At 39.1% G+C, this 17,285-nt stretch overlaps 2 protein-coding genes across 2 annotated transcripts; both read left to right on the top strand.

The window, feature by feature from the left end:
• Positions 1-232: 232 nt before the first annotated feature.
• LOC131797909 (uncharacterized) lies at positions 233-15,062 on the top strand. Its single transcript, XM_066160554.1, has 13 exons — positions 233-297; positions 2,437-2,798; positions 3,006-3,155; positions 3,627-3,749; positions 4,000-4,125; positions 5,607-5,861; positions 6,851-7,162; positions 7,629-7,886; positions 8,422-8,736; positions 11,907-12,158; positions 12,611-12,934; positions 13,721-13,969; positions 14,516-15,062. Exons 1-13 carry the CDS (start codon positions 236-238, stop codon positions 14,833-14,835), a joined length of 3,108 nt encoding a protein of 1,035 aa, XP_066016651.1. The 5' UTR covers positions 233-235; the 3' UTR covers positions 14,836-15,062.
• On the top strand, positions 9,094-11,564 carry LOC136277783 (uncharacterized). Its single transcript, XM_066160481.1, has 2 exons — positions 9,094-9,355; positions 11,209-11,564. Exons 1-2 carry the CDS (start codon positions 9,094-9,096, stop codon positions 11,562-11,564), a joined length of 618 nt encoding a protein of 205 aa, XP_066016578.1.
• Positions 15,063-17,285: the final 2,223 nt, after the last annotated feature.

Raw genomic sequence — 17,285 nt, 5'->3', positions numbered from 1 at the left:
TGGCAAGTTTGAGAACGTAAAATATGTTTCTATTTACGCAAAGTAACATTCGAGACACTCATACTGCTACGAAAAGTTGCGATATTAATTTATAAATTTTATGCCGTTACAAGACTGTAAAAAAGCAGTGTGATATATTGGTAAGGATCAGACAGGAACAACAAATTAATTATTGATAAGAGTTTTTCACTTGACTACTGTGACTGCAGCTAAAAGTCTACAACAACAAATGCTAATGACAGTATTCTTTTTAATAAGTTTTGAATTTCTTACAGCAAAGGTGTTGCATCTTGAAAGGTAAGCCAGTTTTATTTAACACTAGTGAACACTCGACGAATGGAAAACTACATTTGAACTATTTGGAACACACAACTTCTTCATTTTGAGAAAACAAAAAGGAGAAAACTTGTCAGAACGAATTCGATGCGATAATCCCTCGCATCTGAAGAAAGCTCAACTTGAAAGCGATTAGTTTTGAGTTTTACAGTCCTTGTATAGGATTTGCTTTTCCCTTTTTGCTGCTGACGGAAAATATGTTAAATTTGACTTGATATTTTTAATTCTCCAACTAACAGCGTAAGGATAATTTTTTAAATCGAAGGATTCAAAACAAGAGCTTTACATCACTTTTTTCAAACAATCTGACCAAAAAGGACATTTTAATTCATATTGGAAATTCTCTGTATTACATCTCGAATTTCACGTCCCAATGCAGCAATGTGAATATGGCCATAGTATTCTTCACAGGTGATAGGAAACCTTTTAATTATGGCAATATTTGCTAGTGAATGAAGAAGTTCAAATGGCGTTTCTTTTTATCTACTTTTTACAACTTTCTATGACTTCCTTTGTGGCGCAAAGTTGTGGAACACTTTCCTTTCCTTATTTTTACGCGAAAGAGATTTCATCAATTTGCCAATTTATAATCTGACTTAAAGTCAAAGCGGGAAAAAAAAAAAAGAAGCAAGTCAACGTCTAGTAAACTCGCACAGCCACAAAACTGAAAAGCTTCTTTGATATCAGCTTAGATTTAGAATGCCTATTCGGTCCACCGTTTTATTGTCTCGCTGTTTAGAAGTGCTGTTTCACAGTATTTTTGTTTTCTGACATTTGTGGCGGTAAAATTGAGTGATTATCACAAAAAAACGAATTTTTGCCGGAAGGATCGCTTAAGTTTTCAAAAACAAGTAGGAGACTTACAAGGAATCCGGGTCTTAAATAATTGATTACTTTCAACAATTTGCAAAACAAAGCGTATGGACCTGACTAAGATGTAAAACTTCAGCTTCGTCTTTGAATTAGGGAGCTACACTAACATACAGACAAGAATCACCAGCAAAGAAACATTCTTGGAGAAAACGGTAGGAAATAATTTTGTTTACGCGCGTGCGTAAATAAGGATTTTGTTCTCAGCGGCTCAATAGGACTTAAATAGGGCTAGCACGAGCGCTATTTTATAATTCCTTATTTATGGAAGTTTATGTAGGTTTTATCACGCGGTACTTAACGTTTTATTTCAATCTTTTTTGTAACCTTACTTGCATGTAAGGATAACCTGAAAATTCTTTATTAATGAGTTCAAAAAACAATTTCACGATGTCCCCACTTTGCAGCTTGAAAAGTTTAGTAAGTCCGGCTGGTAAAATAGAGCGAGCATCAAGAATAAAACGAATTTTTGCCGGAAGGATCGTAAAAGTTTTCAAAAACAAGTAGGAGACAACAAGAACTCCGAGTCTTGAATAACTGATTAGTATGAACAATTCTTAAACAAAACAAAGCGTATGGATCTGACTAAAATTATGTCATGCAGGATGAATTATGTCAATTTTGCAGTCCGCAAAAATGAAACGAAGTATTTCGGCTTCTTTTCAAGTTCTATGCCTTGCTTTACTGGAAATTGCAACTCGAAAATCAAGCCCGAAATCCGACTCAAAATCCTAACTTGAAGAAGCTTTGAGGTTTGCTCACAAGTAGAATTTCGAGTTCGTATTACGACCTCCAGTCGCCAACAATCGGTTTTCGATCGCTGTTCAAGTGGTAACGGACAAACTCCAAATTCTAACTCGTTAACAGCTCCTTACGAACAATCCTTACTAATACAGCTCTAACCAGCCTTTCTCCATAATTTATTTCATATTGCATTTCCTGACCACAATGCAAATCAAGCTAATGGTTAAAAACCGCAAATATCGAATGACTAAATAAGTTTTGGCATCAAAGAAACATCCCTTTTCTCAAATTTGAGGTCCAGTTTGATAAATATGCATGACTTTTCTGTGCTTGTAATCCTTAAAAAATAAACTTATGAAAATAAAGTCAAATTACAAAGATAGAAGCATGCATGTTGATCGTAAACTCACGAAAAGCCAGTCTACAGATGAAAAAGAAGTGTAGGGCAAGTTTTAGCTTAGCAGATTATTTGCCTTTTCTTTTCAGGGAACGTTTTTTCCCAAACATGCGTCGAGAGAAAACGGCCAAAAAGGTCTTGTACGCAGTAGGGCTGTTGATCAAAACCGTGCTGTTATGCTGTACAGTTGCACAGCAATGGGAGGCTACGGGCCAGCCGGAAGTTTCCAAATTTGGGATGATGCTACAACGCCACATCTTCAAGAGGATCACGGGGGCTGGTCTTTCAGATGTGTGCTTGCGGGGATGCTATGCTGACGTCAGATGTCAAAGTTTCAACTACGTCTTTACGCAAGACATTTGTGAACTGAGTAACCGAACCAAGGAGGCCAGACCAGAGGATTATGTTCCGAACCCTGAGAGATTTTACTTTAAGCGAGATTACAAACGAGGTTTGTAAAATTTTTTACTGTCTTCTTCCCTTTAAAGACATTTTCAGAGCGCAGAATTTCAACCCAAAATTAATAAATTGTGTCACATCACTTCCCTTTATTGCCTTAAGTCAAGTCGCCCTCAAATTGAGTGTCCACACCCCCAAGACGAACATCAAATCTTGCTTACTTGGAATACTATGCCACTATGATTGCTATTTCTTTCAGTCCCTCTCGGTTCCATTCCTGAGCTGCCTGCGGAGACTTGCCAGGAAATCAAAATGAGCGAAGGAGGACAAGCGGTCAGCGGCAAATACTGGTTTCACTCGATTGTACCCGAGAGGACTGTTCTGGCTCCTTGTGACATGAAAACCGAAGGTGGATTCAAGCGTTTATCAATTCACATCTTCTACAGACAAAAGTCGGTTAACCACGAGCAAAAACGTTGACAGAGATGTTATGGGTAGACTGCAACCACCTGACCCCCCCTCTCCCCATCCCAATATTCATAGGGTGAAATGAGAAAATAAAGCAAAACAAAACAAAATAAAAATAGTAAGATATCTGACGGAAACAAAGCTATGAAGGAATGCTATAATCTCTCTTAAACTGATCAATTTGAGAACAAGTCAAATAGAATGAAAAAATTTCTTTTTTGACACAGAGATAATCATTCAATAGCAAATTGCTATCACAACTTTATAGTGACGAAATTTAACGAATAGGGAAGGGGAAATTTTGCTTCCTGATGGGGTCGTACAAAGCAAAATTTTGGCTCCCGCCGGAAGCAATTGGCGAATACCCTCCTTTTTGCTTTTAAACTAACCGCAGACTATTCCGTTTTTTCAGACGTGGACGAGTGTAATTCGACCATTCCCGTGTGTGACGTTAACGCTGAGTGCGTGAACACCATCGGTTCTCACAGTTGCTCGTGCAAAGCTGGTTTTACTAGAAACGGAAAAAAGTGTGTCGGTAAGTTAGTGAAATGACTTTCACTATTGCCTGAAGCAAGTCATTTTAAAACAAAGCAAAACCAAAACAATCCCGGCTTAATCTGGACACTCGATTAAAACAAATTGCTTAAATAACCGATTGGAATTATTTCCCACACCATGTCACGTTCAATTGCTTATACAGCGAGACACTTTCGCCAATAACAGTCATTTTCGATCGACTTTTGCTCTTGAACTCAAGCCATTTAGTTTTTGATACGTTCTCTCAGATGTCGACGAATGTGCCAATAAATCGCATGACTGTGACGTCAATGCCTACTGCAACAATACCGTTGGTTCCTATCGATGCACCTGTAATTCCTGGTACCAAGGAAACGGAACAAGCTGCTATTTTCGTGAGTTTAACTAACATTGAAATACGAGTGACCTCAGTTTGTTATGATACTCGTATTTCGCCTTCTCTATCTTTCTGTATCGTCATATGAAGCTTACAATTTTGGAAAATATATTTTTTTTAACATGAGTCGGTCCTGAATCGAGACCAAGATGGAATTCGTCCTGAAAACGGGCCGCATTATGACCCCTTACTCCTTAGCACCAGTACAGATATTCTCCTCGCTGCTCTCTATGCATACCGTGTGGTGCTGCCAAGGGAATTTGTTTGAAAATCAACAGCTTTATAACTTGATGATTATTTCATTTATTCCCATGATTCTGATGTTTGGTTCGGCGGTAATACGGTGAGGAGAAATTAAATGCCAAACTGTCTTAGGGGTTAAAGGGTTGAAGAATACGTCTCACTTGGCGCCTAACTTACCATCCCCCCCTTAAAAAAGAAACAGTTTCATTGATCTTTACAGTTTGTTGCTTACAACTATGTCGAACTTTCTATCTCGATCAGCCAAATCACTCAGAACTTTTTCCATAGTCAAAAAAGCTGCAGAAATGTTAACGTGAGTTTTTTTGACTAATTGAAAGTTTCAAAATGCGATTAATTTTAGTAGCCATTATTCTCTTTGGTAATTCCTCAATAGGCAGGTACAACAACAGGATAATAGTACCCAATGTAAATAAGATCCTTACCACCTGTTAATAAGGTCGGACAGCACTTGCTTCAGTACCAGCTACTTTTTCGTGAGTTTAACTAACATTGAGGCACGAGCGACCTCAGTTTGTTTTGTTCCTCGCATTTCGCATTCTCTATCTTTCTTCACCGTCATATGAAGCTTATAACTCTTTGGAAATTAGTTGTCAAATATATATATATTTTTAACGTGAGGCGGTCCTGAATCGAGACCAAGACCCTAGGCAAGACGGAATTCATACATACTGTATGGTACTGTCAAGGAAATTTGTTTGACAATCAAGAGCTTCATAACTTGGTGATTATTTCTTTTATTCCCGTGATTCTGATGTTTGGGTCGGCAGTAATACGGTCAAATCAAATGCGAATCCTTTGAACTTTCTATGTTGATCAACCTTAATTCTTAATTTTTCATTCTTATCACGTTTTTATCGCGTGGTTTCCTCTAATTCTAAGAAAACATTAGTTGGTGCAAATAACGAGGCGAGATATGATCAGGTGTACTGGGTTTAGCAATCTGGAATGTCATAAAAACACGCTTTCATCGTGTAAACACGTCTATAAGGGAGACAGTGTTTCCATAAGAGCACTTCCCAGTTCACACGGGGTCGGAAAGGCAAGTTGTGTCTTAGATCGATGTGCGTCACACAACGGTTGTCACGCTGTAATTCGTAAAAACGAAAAAGCAAGTTGTAGACATTACCACCACCAAGATGAGGAATGCAACATGACGCCAAAACTTCAAGGTAGGGCAATCCTTACCTTTTCTCCCTTTTTCGGTTTTTCGTATAGGTGGCCTTAATAGTTCCGTTATTCTTACCAGCCTCGACTACAAAAACTACACAGGTAAGCTGCTTTCCTACCTAGAGCCAGTCCTCCTGAGTTCAGAGTGGAGCAGGTTTGTGAAGTGTTGGCACGCTAAGATAGACGGCTGGGCGGCATCGACATTCCATAGCAACTGTGATGGGAGGGGACCCACAGTGACAATCATCAAAGTGAACGATTACATATTTGGTGGATACACTGATGTGTCCTGGGGACCAAGCGGTGAGTACGTTTTTGAATAATCTAGCTTGGTGTCTAAAACAGAAAAAAAAAATGTCCCCCAAAAGGTGTTTCTTGAAATTCTTGGTAACTTTACGGGCCCAAAGCCATGTCATAGGAGAGAAATCTAAGCAATAGTTTTTTGAATCGTTTCTCAAAAAACCGATCCACCTTTGTTTCGTCACATGATATTCTCATTCTTTGAATTTCAAAACTATCCACAACTCAATCTTGAATGTAAAAAACAGCTTTTTGGGGCTGGTCCCAGATCGTAAACCTGTCTAATCTTTGAATGCATCCCTGCGTGTCCCTTTTAATCAACATTTTAGGTACCTGTGATTGGTCTTTCGCCACCAAAGCCTTTTTATTCTCACTTAATGAGTGTCGCAAAGCCAAAACCAAGTTCATTAAAACGGGCCAATCAAAACATAGGACAGGAACAAAAGCTGCGCGAGGCGCGAGAAAAACGCGATATACCATGTCACACTTGGTATAAGAATGACTGACGTATCTCAGGGCTCCGCTATGACCCTTCGAAGTGCTCTCGTTAATAAGACTTTAGTAAGGGTTGGTTAACCGCCATAGCGAGTTTATAGATGCTTCAAAATTCGCTGCAGTTGTACCCATTGTCATCCATTCGTAGATCATCCCACTTCTCTTTTTCGAGAGACCTCAAGGAATCGTAGGATGGTCTAACAATTGACTAATAGTTCTAATGTTCTTACAACGCCACCCATAATACAGGTTCATGTGGGAACTCCCATGCTTAGAAAGCCTTTCTCTTCTCCCTCAGATCAACAACATCAAAGGACCGATCCATTATGTTTTGTATCTTGATTTTCTTATCGTTTGAATTAAGAAACTATCCATAACTCGATCTTAAATGTAAAAACGGCCAAAAACAAAATTTGCTTTTTGGGGCTTGTCCCTGATCCTCTACCAGTCTAAACTTTGGATGCATCTCTGCATTTCCATTTTAATCAACATTTTAGGTTCCTGTTTTGGGTCTTACGCTACCAAAGCCTTTTTATTCTCATTTAACAACGTCAAAGGATACAATCCTGTGAAGCTGACACAATACCGATACCAGCAATACGCAATGTACACATGTTCCTATTACGGACCCACTTTTGGCTCGGGACATGACATCCGCATATATGACGACGCCGTAAACAATCAACATTCTTATACTGAATGCGGCCAGACTTACTCCAACCCCACGGGTTATTCAGGTGTAAAATGTGGATTTTTCACAGGAAGCCATTATTTTACTCCATCTGACATTGAAGTTTTCTTCGAAATAGGTAAGTTATTGTACAGAAACACTTATAACCCTGTCGTAAATATACGATGAATGAATATATAAACTCTAGAATCCTTTGCAACGGTCAGGGATTCTAAAAGCGCATGTGCTGAACCATATTCAGCAGCGAAATACTATTCAGGTTATCGTGGCAGCAGTGGTAAGTGAATTGTATCTCAGTTCCGGGATATCAGTGCACATCAACTAAGTCAGGAAAAAAATTGATCTAGATCTTGCTTTGCCATGAAATTGAATCGCTGAGTCGGGCTGAAGCAGACAATTCAACCTAGGTAAACTGAACTTTTGGTTTTTGCTTGTCATTTCCCAATTTTATACGAACTTAAGAAAATAGTTCCTCGTGAAATTCAGTTGATATGTTTTCAAAATAAATGCACAGGAAAATATTGAGCTCTATTCTAGAACGTCTGTTATTATAATTTTCGTTCGAGTTTCTTTTACGCACACAGGTGGCCTTGGTGCATCTATAATACTTGGAAGCCTGGACCCCAATAAATATTTGGGAAAGCTGATTTCGTTTTTAGAGCCAGTTCTTCCCGGTACATCCCGTACTGACTTTGTTAGGTGTTGGCATGCTAAGACTGACGGCTGGGTGGCATCGAAATTCCACAGCAACTGCGATGGGAGGGGACCCACAGTGACAATCGTCAAAGTGAACGAGTACATATTTGGTGGATATACTGATGTGTCCTGGAGCGGAGGCAGGCATATCAAATTTTTTTAAGAGGAAACAAGACAATTATATAGGATCAACTACCGTTCCTTTTGGGATTCAAGGGGGGGGGGGGAGAGGGTGCTGAAGGAAATTTGAAATGATGCTCCTCGGATAAGAGCGCTTAGCCTTTATTATTTTATATTAGTTTTTTGGCTTTCAAGATTTCTTCACACCTATATTGTCTATAGAAATGTTTCCTATTTGATACACCTGCAGAACAACATTACATCCTAACACGTCTAGTAATGACAACACTTAGAACAAAGGGATCTTTTCCTTTAAGTCTCAAAATATTTACTCGCTTTTCCTCAGAATAACCCCTCAAATCTTCCATAACTGTTTTTGGTACGCGTTTCAATATCCAAACTAGTAAAATATCTCCCTCCCTTTCACAAATCTCTAATCTGGAAAAAAAAACTCCCTGTCTAGCTCATGATAGAAAATGAACTGCCCCCCCCCCCCTTCTCAGAGGGTCCGTGTTTTCTTCCAACTTTTTAATGTACGATCACATCGTTCTTTTATTTCAGCTGGTTCTTGCACTTATTCCTACGCCAATAAAGCTTTCATCTTCTCTCTCTATAACGTCAAAGGATACAATCCCGTAAAGTTAACACAATACCGAAATCAGCAATATGCAATGTACAGATGTAATACGTGTGGACCCACCTTTGGGGGTGGTCATGATATCTACATATCCGACGGCTCTGGAAAAAACCAAAACTCCTACACCAGATGCGGTTACACATACACGATACCCTCTGGGTACTCTTATGGTGACTGTGGTTTTTTTACAGGGGGGTCTAATTTCTCTCCAACGGACGTCGAAGTATTCTATGAAGCAGGTAATCAAGAAAAACACCCCTTTCCGAAAATAAATACTTAGTGTGGCCTGTAGTAAAATCAAATCGTGTATTGTAGAAACATCCTCAGAAAGTTGTTTTTCTAGAGTACAGATAGCTTACTTTTTGTCATTTCAAAGGAATATGTAAGCCTGTAAAGTCTCTTTCGCCGCATTCATTTAAGTTCGTCACACAATAAGTGCACAGGGAAATATTGAGTTTGAATGGGATCACCTTGTCCTGTGATTAAGATGTGGGACCCTAATTTTTGCGAAAAACTCCCTAGGTTGTGAAAGAAGAAATAACATCTTTCTATACTCTAGAACGTCTGTTATTGTAATTTACATTCGAGTTTCTTTTATGCACATAGGTGGCCTTGGTGCATCTATTATACTTAGAGGCCTGGACCCCAATAAGTACTTGGGAAAGCTGATTTCGTTTTTAGACCCAGTTCTTCCCACTGCATCCCGTACTGACTTTGTTAGGTGTTGGCATGCTAAGACTGACAGCTGGGCGGCATCGACATTCCACAGCAACTGCGATGGGAGGGGACCTACAGTGACAATCATCAAAGTCAACGAGTACATATTTGGTGGATATACTGATGTGTCCTGGAGCGGAGGCAGGAATATCAAATTTTTTTAAGAGGAAATAAGACAACTATATAGGATCAACTATCGTTCCTTTTGGGATTCAAGGGGGAGGGGAGAGGGTGTTGAAGGAAATTTTAAATGATGCTCCTCTGATAAAAGCGCTTAGCCTTTATTATTTTATATTAGTTTTTTGGCCATCAAGATTTCTTCACACCTATATCGTCTATAGAAATGTTTCCTATTTGATACACCTACAGAACAACACTACATCCTAACACGTCTAGTAATGACAACACTTAGAACAAAGGGATCTTTTCCTTTAAGTCTCAAAACATTTACTCCCTTTTCTTCAGAATAACCCCTCAAATCTTTCATAATTGTTTTTGGAGGTATTTCTATACCCAAACTAGTAACATATCTCCCTCCTGAAGATTTTAGATATATGAAAATTCACATATTTGCACTGCGGTGGAAAGATGAAATTAGAAGATCCTCGCAGCTAAGAACACTACTGAAACTAGTAGTTGTAAGTAGGACCTGAAAAAAAAATTTCAGGCCCGTACGGGATTTGAACCCATGACCTCTGCGATACCGGTGCAGCGCTCTACCAATTGAGCTAACAAGCCAACTGGGAGCTGGTCAATGAATTGGGTACAAATAAACATCCGAGTGAATGAAGATTTTAGATATATGAAAATTCACATATTTGCACTGCGGTGGAAAGATGAAATTAGAAGATCCTCGCAGCTAAGAACACTACTGAAACTAGTAGTTGTAAGTAGGACCTGAAAAAAATTTCAGGCCCGTACGGGATTTGAACCCATGACCTCTGCGATACCGGTGCAGCGCTCTACCAATTGAGCTAACAAGCCAACTGGGAGCTGGTCAATGAATTGGGTACAAATAAACATCCGAGTGAATGAAGATTCTTTTCAGGTCCTACTTACAACTACTAGTTTCAGTAGTGTTCTTAGCTGCGAGGATCTTCTAATTTCATCTTTCCACCGCAGTGCAAATATGTGAATTTTCATATATCTAAAATCTTCATTCACTCGGATGTTTATTTGTACCCAATTCATTGACCAGCTCCCAGTTGGCTTGTTAGCTCAATTGGTAGAGCGCTGCACCGGTATCGCAGAGGTCATGGGTTCAAATCCCGTACGGGCCTGAAATTTTTTTCAGGTCCTACTTACAACTACTAGTTTCAGTAGTGTTCTTAGCTGCGAGGATCTTCTAATTTCATCTTTCCACCGCAGTGCAAATATGTGAATTTTCATATATCTAAAATCTTCATTCACTCGGATGTTTATTTGTACCCAATTCATTGACCAGCTCCCAGTTGGCTTGTTAGCTCAATTGGTAGAGCGCTGCACCGGTATCGCAGAGGTCATGGGTTCAAATCCCGTACGGGCCTGAAATTTTTTTCAGGTCCTACTTACAACTACTAGTTTCAGTAGTGTTCTTAGCTGCGAGGATCTTCTAATTTCATCTTTCCACCGCAGTGCAAATATGTGAATTTTCATATATCTAAAATCTTCATTCACTCGGATGTTTATTTGTACCCAATTCATTGACCAGCTCCCAGTTGGCTTGTTAGCTCAATTGGTAGAGCGCTGCACCGGTATCGCAGAGGTCATGGGTTCAAATCCCGTACGGGCCTGAAATTTTTTTCAGGTCCTACTTACAACTACTAGTTTCAGTAGTGTTCTTAGCTGCGAGGATCTTCTAATTTCATATCTCCCTCCTTTTCACAAATCTCTAATCTGGAAAAAAAACTCCCCGTCTAGCTCATGATAGAAAATGAACTGCCCCCCCCCTTCTCAGAGCGTCCGTGTTTTCTTCCAACTTTTTAATGTATGATCACAACGTTTTTCTATTTCAGCTGGTTCCTGCGCTTATTCCTACGCCAATAAAGCTTTCATCTTCTCTCTCTATAACGTCAAAGGATACAATCCCGTAAAGTTAACACAATACCGAAATCAGCAATATGCAATGTACAGATGTAATACGTGTGGACCCACCTTTGGGGGTGGTCATGATATCTTCATATCAGACGGCTCTAGAAACAACCAAAACTCCTACACCAGATGCGGTTACACATACACGATACCCTCTGGGTACTCTTATGGTGACTATGGTTTTTTTACAGGGGGGTCATATTTCTCTCCAACGGACGTGGAAGTATTCTATGAAGCAGGTAATCAAGAAAAACACCCCTTTCCGAAAATAGATACTTAGTGTGGCCTGTAGAAAAATCATGTAGTATATTTTCGAAATATTCTCAGAAAGTTGTTTTTCTAGAGTACAGATAGCTTAATTTTTTTTGTCATTTCAAAGGAATGTGTAAGCTTATAAAGTCTCTTTCGCAGCATTCATTTGAGTTCGTCACACAATAAGTGCACAGGGAAATATTGAGTTTAAATGGGATCACATGGTTGGCACCTCGTCCTGTTAATAAGAAGATCTGATACTCTAATTTTTGTGAAAAACTCCCACTGTTCTGAAAAATAAATAAGATCTTTCTATATTCTCGAACGTCTGTTACTATAATTTACATTCGAGTTTCTTTTACGCTCACAGGTGGCCTTGGTGCATCTACTATACTTAGAGGCCTGGACCCCAATAAATACTTGGGAAAACTGATTTCGTTTTTAGACCCAGTTCTTCCCACTGCATCCCGTACTGACTTTGTTAGGTGTTGGCATGCTAAGACTGACGGCTGGGCGGCATCGACATTCCACAGCAACTGCGATGGAAGGGGACCCACAGTGACAATCGTCAAAGTGAACGAGTACACATTTGGTGGATATACTGATGTGTCCTGGAGCGGAGGCAGGCATATCAAATTTTTAAGAGGGGACAAGACAATTTTATAGGATCAACTATAATTCCTTTTGGGATCTAAAGGGGGGGGGGGGGGAAGAGGGTGCTGGAGGAAATTTGAAAAGATGCTTCTCTTATTTCATATTGGTTTTTTTCCCATCAAGATTTTTTCACACCATGTCGTCTATAGAAATGTTTCTTATTTGATTCACCTGCAGAACAACATTACATCCTAAAACATCTAGTAATGACAACACTTAGACCAAAGGGGTCAATTGTTTTTCGTACTAGTTTTTATACCAAAACTCGCAAAATATCTCCCTCCCTTTCACAAATCTCTAAACTGGAAAAAATCACCCCGTCCAGCTCATGATAGAAAATGAACTTCCCCTCCCTTCCTCAGGGGGTTTATGTTTTCTTTCAACTTTTTAATGTATGACCACATTGCTCTTCTATTTCAGCTGGTTCTTGCGCAGGTTATTCCTACGCCAGTGAAGCTTTCATCTACTCTCTCTATAACGCCAAAGGATACAATCCCGTAAAGTTGACGCAATACCAAAATCAGCAATATGCAATGTACAGATGCAGTGCGTATGGACCTACCTTTGGCGCTGGGTATGGTCATGATATCTACATATCCGACGGCTCTGGAAAAAACCAAAACTCCTACACCAGATGCGGTTCCACGTACACGAAACCCTCAGGGTACTCAACTGGTAACTGTGGTTTTTTTACAGGGGGGTCTAATTTCTCTCCAACGGACGTCGAAGTATTCTATGAAGCAGGTAATCAAGAAAAACACCCCTTTCCAAGGATAAATACTTTGTAGGGCCTGTAGCAAAATCAAATCGCGTATTGTAGAAATATTCTCAGAAAGTTGTGTTGCTAGATTACGAAAAGCTTACTTTTTGTCATTTTAATTTATGAGGGTATGTGTAGGCTTATAAAGTCTTTTAGTAGTATTCATTTAAGTTCGTCACGCAACGCGTTACGTGACGAGCCTGACAGGACTTGTCTGAGTTGCCGCGGGGGTTTGTGGGTATTACATTAAACGAAATTGTTACGGCCACTTGAAAGAACGCTGAGTTAACAAAAAAATTTCAGTCATGTTTTAATGCTACTCTGGCTCAAAGATTTTAATGAATGTAACCGAGACGTTACAATTCATAGACCCAATCTTTCGACACTCCTGTCTAGTGCATTCATCAGGGGTGATGATGAAGACATTAGACAGGAGTGTTGAAACGTTGGGTCTATGAATTGTAACTTTTCGGTTACATTCATTAAATCTTTAAACCAGAGTAGCATCAAACCATGTCTGATTGTCCACCTGCTTGCTTTGTGAACTTTAAAATAAATTTCATTCTCTCTGCCGCCTAAAATACCGCCTGGTAGACGGGCTGGGAATTTTCTAACTTGCCGGATCAGTAATGTTAGATTATCATATCTAGCGGGCCAAACGAAGGGTGATGAAATTATCCACTTTAGATTCAAAGGCGACACTACCAATCAAAGCTCTTGTTTCGTTTATTTGGCCAACTGTAATTTTTCCTTTTCTTTTCCCACCTCAGGCCTTGGTTTGTCCGCTATACTTCGAAGTCTTGATTACAACCAGTACTTGAAGGTACGGTTTTTTTATTTGGACCCAGTCCTTATCAATAAAGAACGTAGTAGGTTTGTTAGGTGTTGGCACGCAAAGACGGACGGTTGGGCAGCATCGACATTCCACAGTAACTGCGATGGAAGGGGACCCACAGTGACTATCATCAAAGTTAACAGTTATATCTTTGGTGGATACACTGACGTGTCCTGGACCAGCAGTGAGTAAAAAAAAAGCAAACATCTCTCACATGTAGAACAGATAACAAATCGATTAGTTGTGTACTTTTCTAGTAACAGTGAGTTCATCTTAGAAACAGAAAATATCACATTAACAATTGCGATCCCAAAGTAGACAAACTCGTAAATAGCCTGAAAACGCGTTTGAAACGGGTTTCAACTTAAAGTCTTGTTTCGGATTTGATTTTTGATTAGAGTCTGGTTTTGATTTGATTTGATTCTGACAGCTCCATTTCGTGTCATTTCCCCGTGTTTCGCTGTATCCATTATTCATATTGGATCAGACGAAGGATGTTTAATTAATGCTCTCTTTAGATCATATGTTGCCTCTGAACAACACTTCGGACCATGTCTCGAGTGCTTTTTTTGAAAAGTGAAAATATGCTCCCGAGTTCTTTGAAATTTTCTCTGACAAATTTAAGTGTTCGGTTCTAGTTCGGCAAATAAAAAAAAATTTTTATGGTTATCATCATGTATTTTTTTCTCATTCGCATAGTTTCTAATGCTCCTAGATCGTTTCATTTTAGGTCCCTGTGCTTATTCTTCAGCCAGCAAAGCTTTTGTTTTCTCTCTTTACAACGTCAAAGGATACAATCCCGTGAAGCGGACACAATACCAAAACCAGCAATACGCAATGTACAGATGTTCCTCTTACGGACCCACTTTTGGTGTAGGACATGATATCTACATATCAGATGACGCAAAAAACAATCAACACTCTCATACTGAATGCGGCCAGACGTACAAAAACCCCACTGGTTATTCGGGTGAAAACTGTGGATTTTTCACAGGAAGTCGTCAATTTACTCCAGCTAACATTGAGGTTTTTTTCGAAATAACAAACTAAACACTGAAAACTATGCTGTCTAAGTAAGTATCAAGTAAGTATCGTAACAATAGAGTTAATAGAGTTAATGCCTCCTCACACAAGGCCCGGCCAACAGAACTTGCTCTGTATTCTCTCAGTGCTTAGTCGCTTATTTTCGTATTTAAAAAAAGCGCTCTGATTGGTGGGAAATCAATAGTTTATTGTACCGATACATATAATTTTAGTTACAAAAGTAACAGACTGCACTTTCTATTCGTTTACTAGCGTGATAAACTACTCAATATGTTAGTAGAACACTCAAAATGTTCGTAGATTGTGAGCAGTGAAAGAGTGATTTACAAACTTTTCTCTCGTTCTTCCAACATCTTGTGTAGTTTGTTAGGCCAATGAACCGATAGAAAGAGCAGTCTGTTGTAAAAAGACAGCGCATTTTAGGCTGGCAAGGTTTAGGGCGCCTCCATTGGAACATCATGTTGTAGAGCATTCTAAATATCAGATCTTAGAAAACACCCAAGTTGCAAACCCTTTCCCCATTATAGATGAGGAATTTTTAGCGCGCACTGCCGTTGTGCGCACCGCCGTCATTTGCGTCGCACGTGCGTTTTCAGTTGCATCATTGTTGAAAAGAGTAGATATGGAAATGTTACCAGTTAAGTAATGTCAATTTTTTTTAACTTCCTATAACTTAGATTATGTTATATGGGCATCATTTTAATCATAAAGCAATAATTTTTTAGTGTTAAAATATATATTGTTGTAGCTTGGGTGTTGCACCGCAAGATAGCGAAAGTTTTGCTTCACAGAAGTTAAATACTCGCTGTCTGTGATAGGTTCCTACAAGAATTATCGAAAAGGGAAAATTGCTTCTCTCCATTGAGGACTACCACAGAGGTATCAGTGCAATGTGATCACGGCCAATGTTCTCTTTCAATTCTGTCATAAAGAACCAACAATTTCCATTCCTTCTAATCAGAACTGAAATTGAGCCGGCAGAAGAGAATTTAAGAATTAGGAACAGAAATCAGCAAGTCAAAACCCAAATTAATGAACACAATTGAATTTAGTTGACGCTGAAAGTCACTGATCAGATCCGCAATTGAACCAAGAGAACAACATTTAAATTATGAGAACGCATCTCTTTTTTTGCGTCGACACAAGCCAAAAGTGATTTTTGGCTAGACTACCCGTTTTTGGATAATACAGTATGTCTAAAATCACCAGAGTGCCAAATTTTATTCCCTAATCTTTGGGGAACAACAAGACATTTTTTAAAACTGATGTGTCCTAAGCCCTCTACATGCAAAAAATGAAAGAAGACCGGCAGAAGAGAATTAAGAATTAAGGGCACAACAAAGGAATTTAGTTGACGCTGAAAGTCACTGATCAGAACCAAAATTGGACAGGAAATGAAAGAAAACTTTTTTTCGACGGGAAATTGGAAGTCAAGAGGACCGCTCCTAGCGAAAGTGGCACTTGAGTATTATCCCCGGGCCTCACTTGGCTACCCGTGATCGTGTCATGTCCCCAGGCCTGATCAGAACAAAGATTGAACAGCGGAATGATCAGATGTGTTAATTTCTGTCTTGTTACTTCAATTTCTGTCTCATGTCTCAGTTTCTGTTCTTATGATTTAAATGTTGTTCTCTTGGTCCAATTTTGGTTCTGATCAGTGGATTAAATTTCTCTGAGTTGTGTTCTTAATTCTTAAATTCTCTTCAACCCGGGTTTTCTTTCATTTTTTTGCCCATGAAAGGGGGTATAGGACACATCAGTTTTAAAAAAAGTTTGGTTGTTCCCCAAAGATTAAGGAATAAATTTGGCATTCTGGTGTTATCCAGACATACTGAATTATCCAAAAACGGGTAGTCTAGCCAAAAATAACTTTAGGCTTGTGGCGGCGCAAAAAGAGAGAAGTGTTCTTATAATTCAAATGTTGTTCTCTTGGTTCAGTTGTGACTCTGATCCGTGACTTTCAGCGTCAACTAAATTCCTTTGCGCTGTGTTCTTAATTCTTTAATTCTCTTCTGCCGGTTTAGTTTCAGTTCTGATGAGAAGAAATGGAAATTGTTGGTCCTTTATAGGAGAATTTGAAAGAAAATATTGGCGGTGATCACCCCTCATAATACAAAGCCGAGGTTGCATTTCATTTTCCTTCTTTCTCAATTCACACTATGCTTTACCATAACAAAAATCAAAAGGAAATATCAAGAATATAATCATGCAACCCCAATATCAAGAACATGTCGCCCAAGGTTCAACTTCTTTTTTAATCTCATGTAATCATTTGGCTCGACTGGCCTGGTAGATTTTAACCAGTTAGAGGTGTAGCTAAAATATTTAAACGTTTTTATCCTAATGTCAAAAAACAGTATGTAGTTTTAAGGGGGGTTAGAGGTGGATAGAGACATAAAAAGTCGTTTCCAGTCTCTAAGACAGTAAAGACATGCGAAAGGGCGAGCAAACCACAA

Source organism: Pocillopora verrucosa, chromosome 13 (genome assembly GCF_036669915.1).
Source record: "Pocillopora verrucosa isolate sample1 chromosome 13, ASM3666991v2, whole genome shotgun sequence".
Lineage (NCBI taxonomy): Eukaryota > Metazoa > Cnidaria > Anthozoa > Scleractinia > Pocilloporidae > Pocillopora > Pocillopora verrucosa.
Note: the sequence above shows the minus strand (reverse complement) of the source record. Positions and strands in the feature narration are given on the sequence as shown.

Coding starts and splice junctions, on each gene's coding strand:
- LOC136277783 (XM_066160481.1), top strand. CDS start 9,094: ATGCACATAGGTGGCCTTGGTGCATCTATTATACTTAGAGGCCTGGAC. Junction 9,356..11,208: donor TGATGTGTCCTGGAGCGGAG/GCAGGAATATCA, acceptor TTTCTATTTCAG/CTGGTTCCTGCGCTTATTCC.
- LOC131797909 (XM_066160554.1), top strand. CDS start 236: ATGACAGTATTCTTTTTAATAAGTTTTGAATTTCTTACAGCAAAGGTG. Junction 5,862..6,850: donor TGTGTCCTGGGGACCAAGCG/GTGAGTACGTTT, acceptor TCAACATTTTAG/GTTCCTGTTTTGGGTCTTAC. Junction 12,159..12,610: donor TGATGTGTCCTGGAGCGGAG/GCAGGCATATCA, acceptor CTTCTATTTCAG/CTGGTTCTTGCGCAGGTTAT.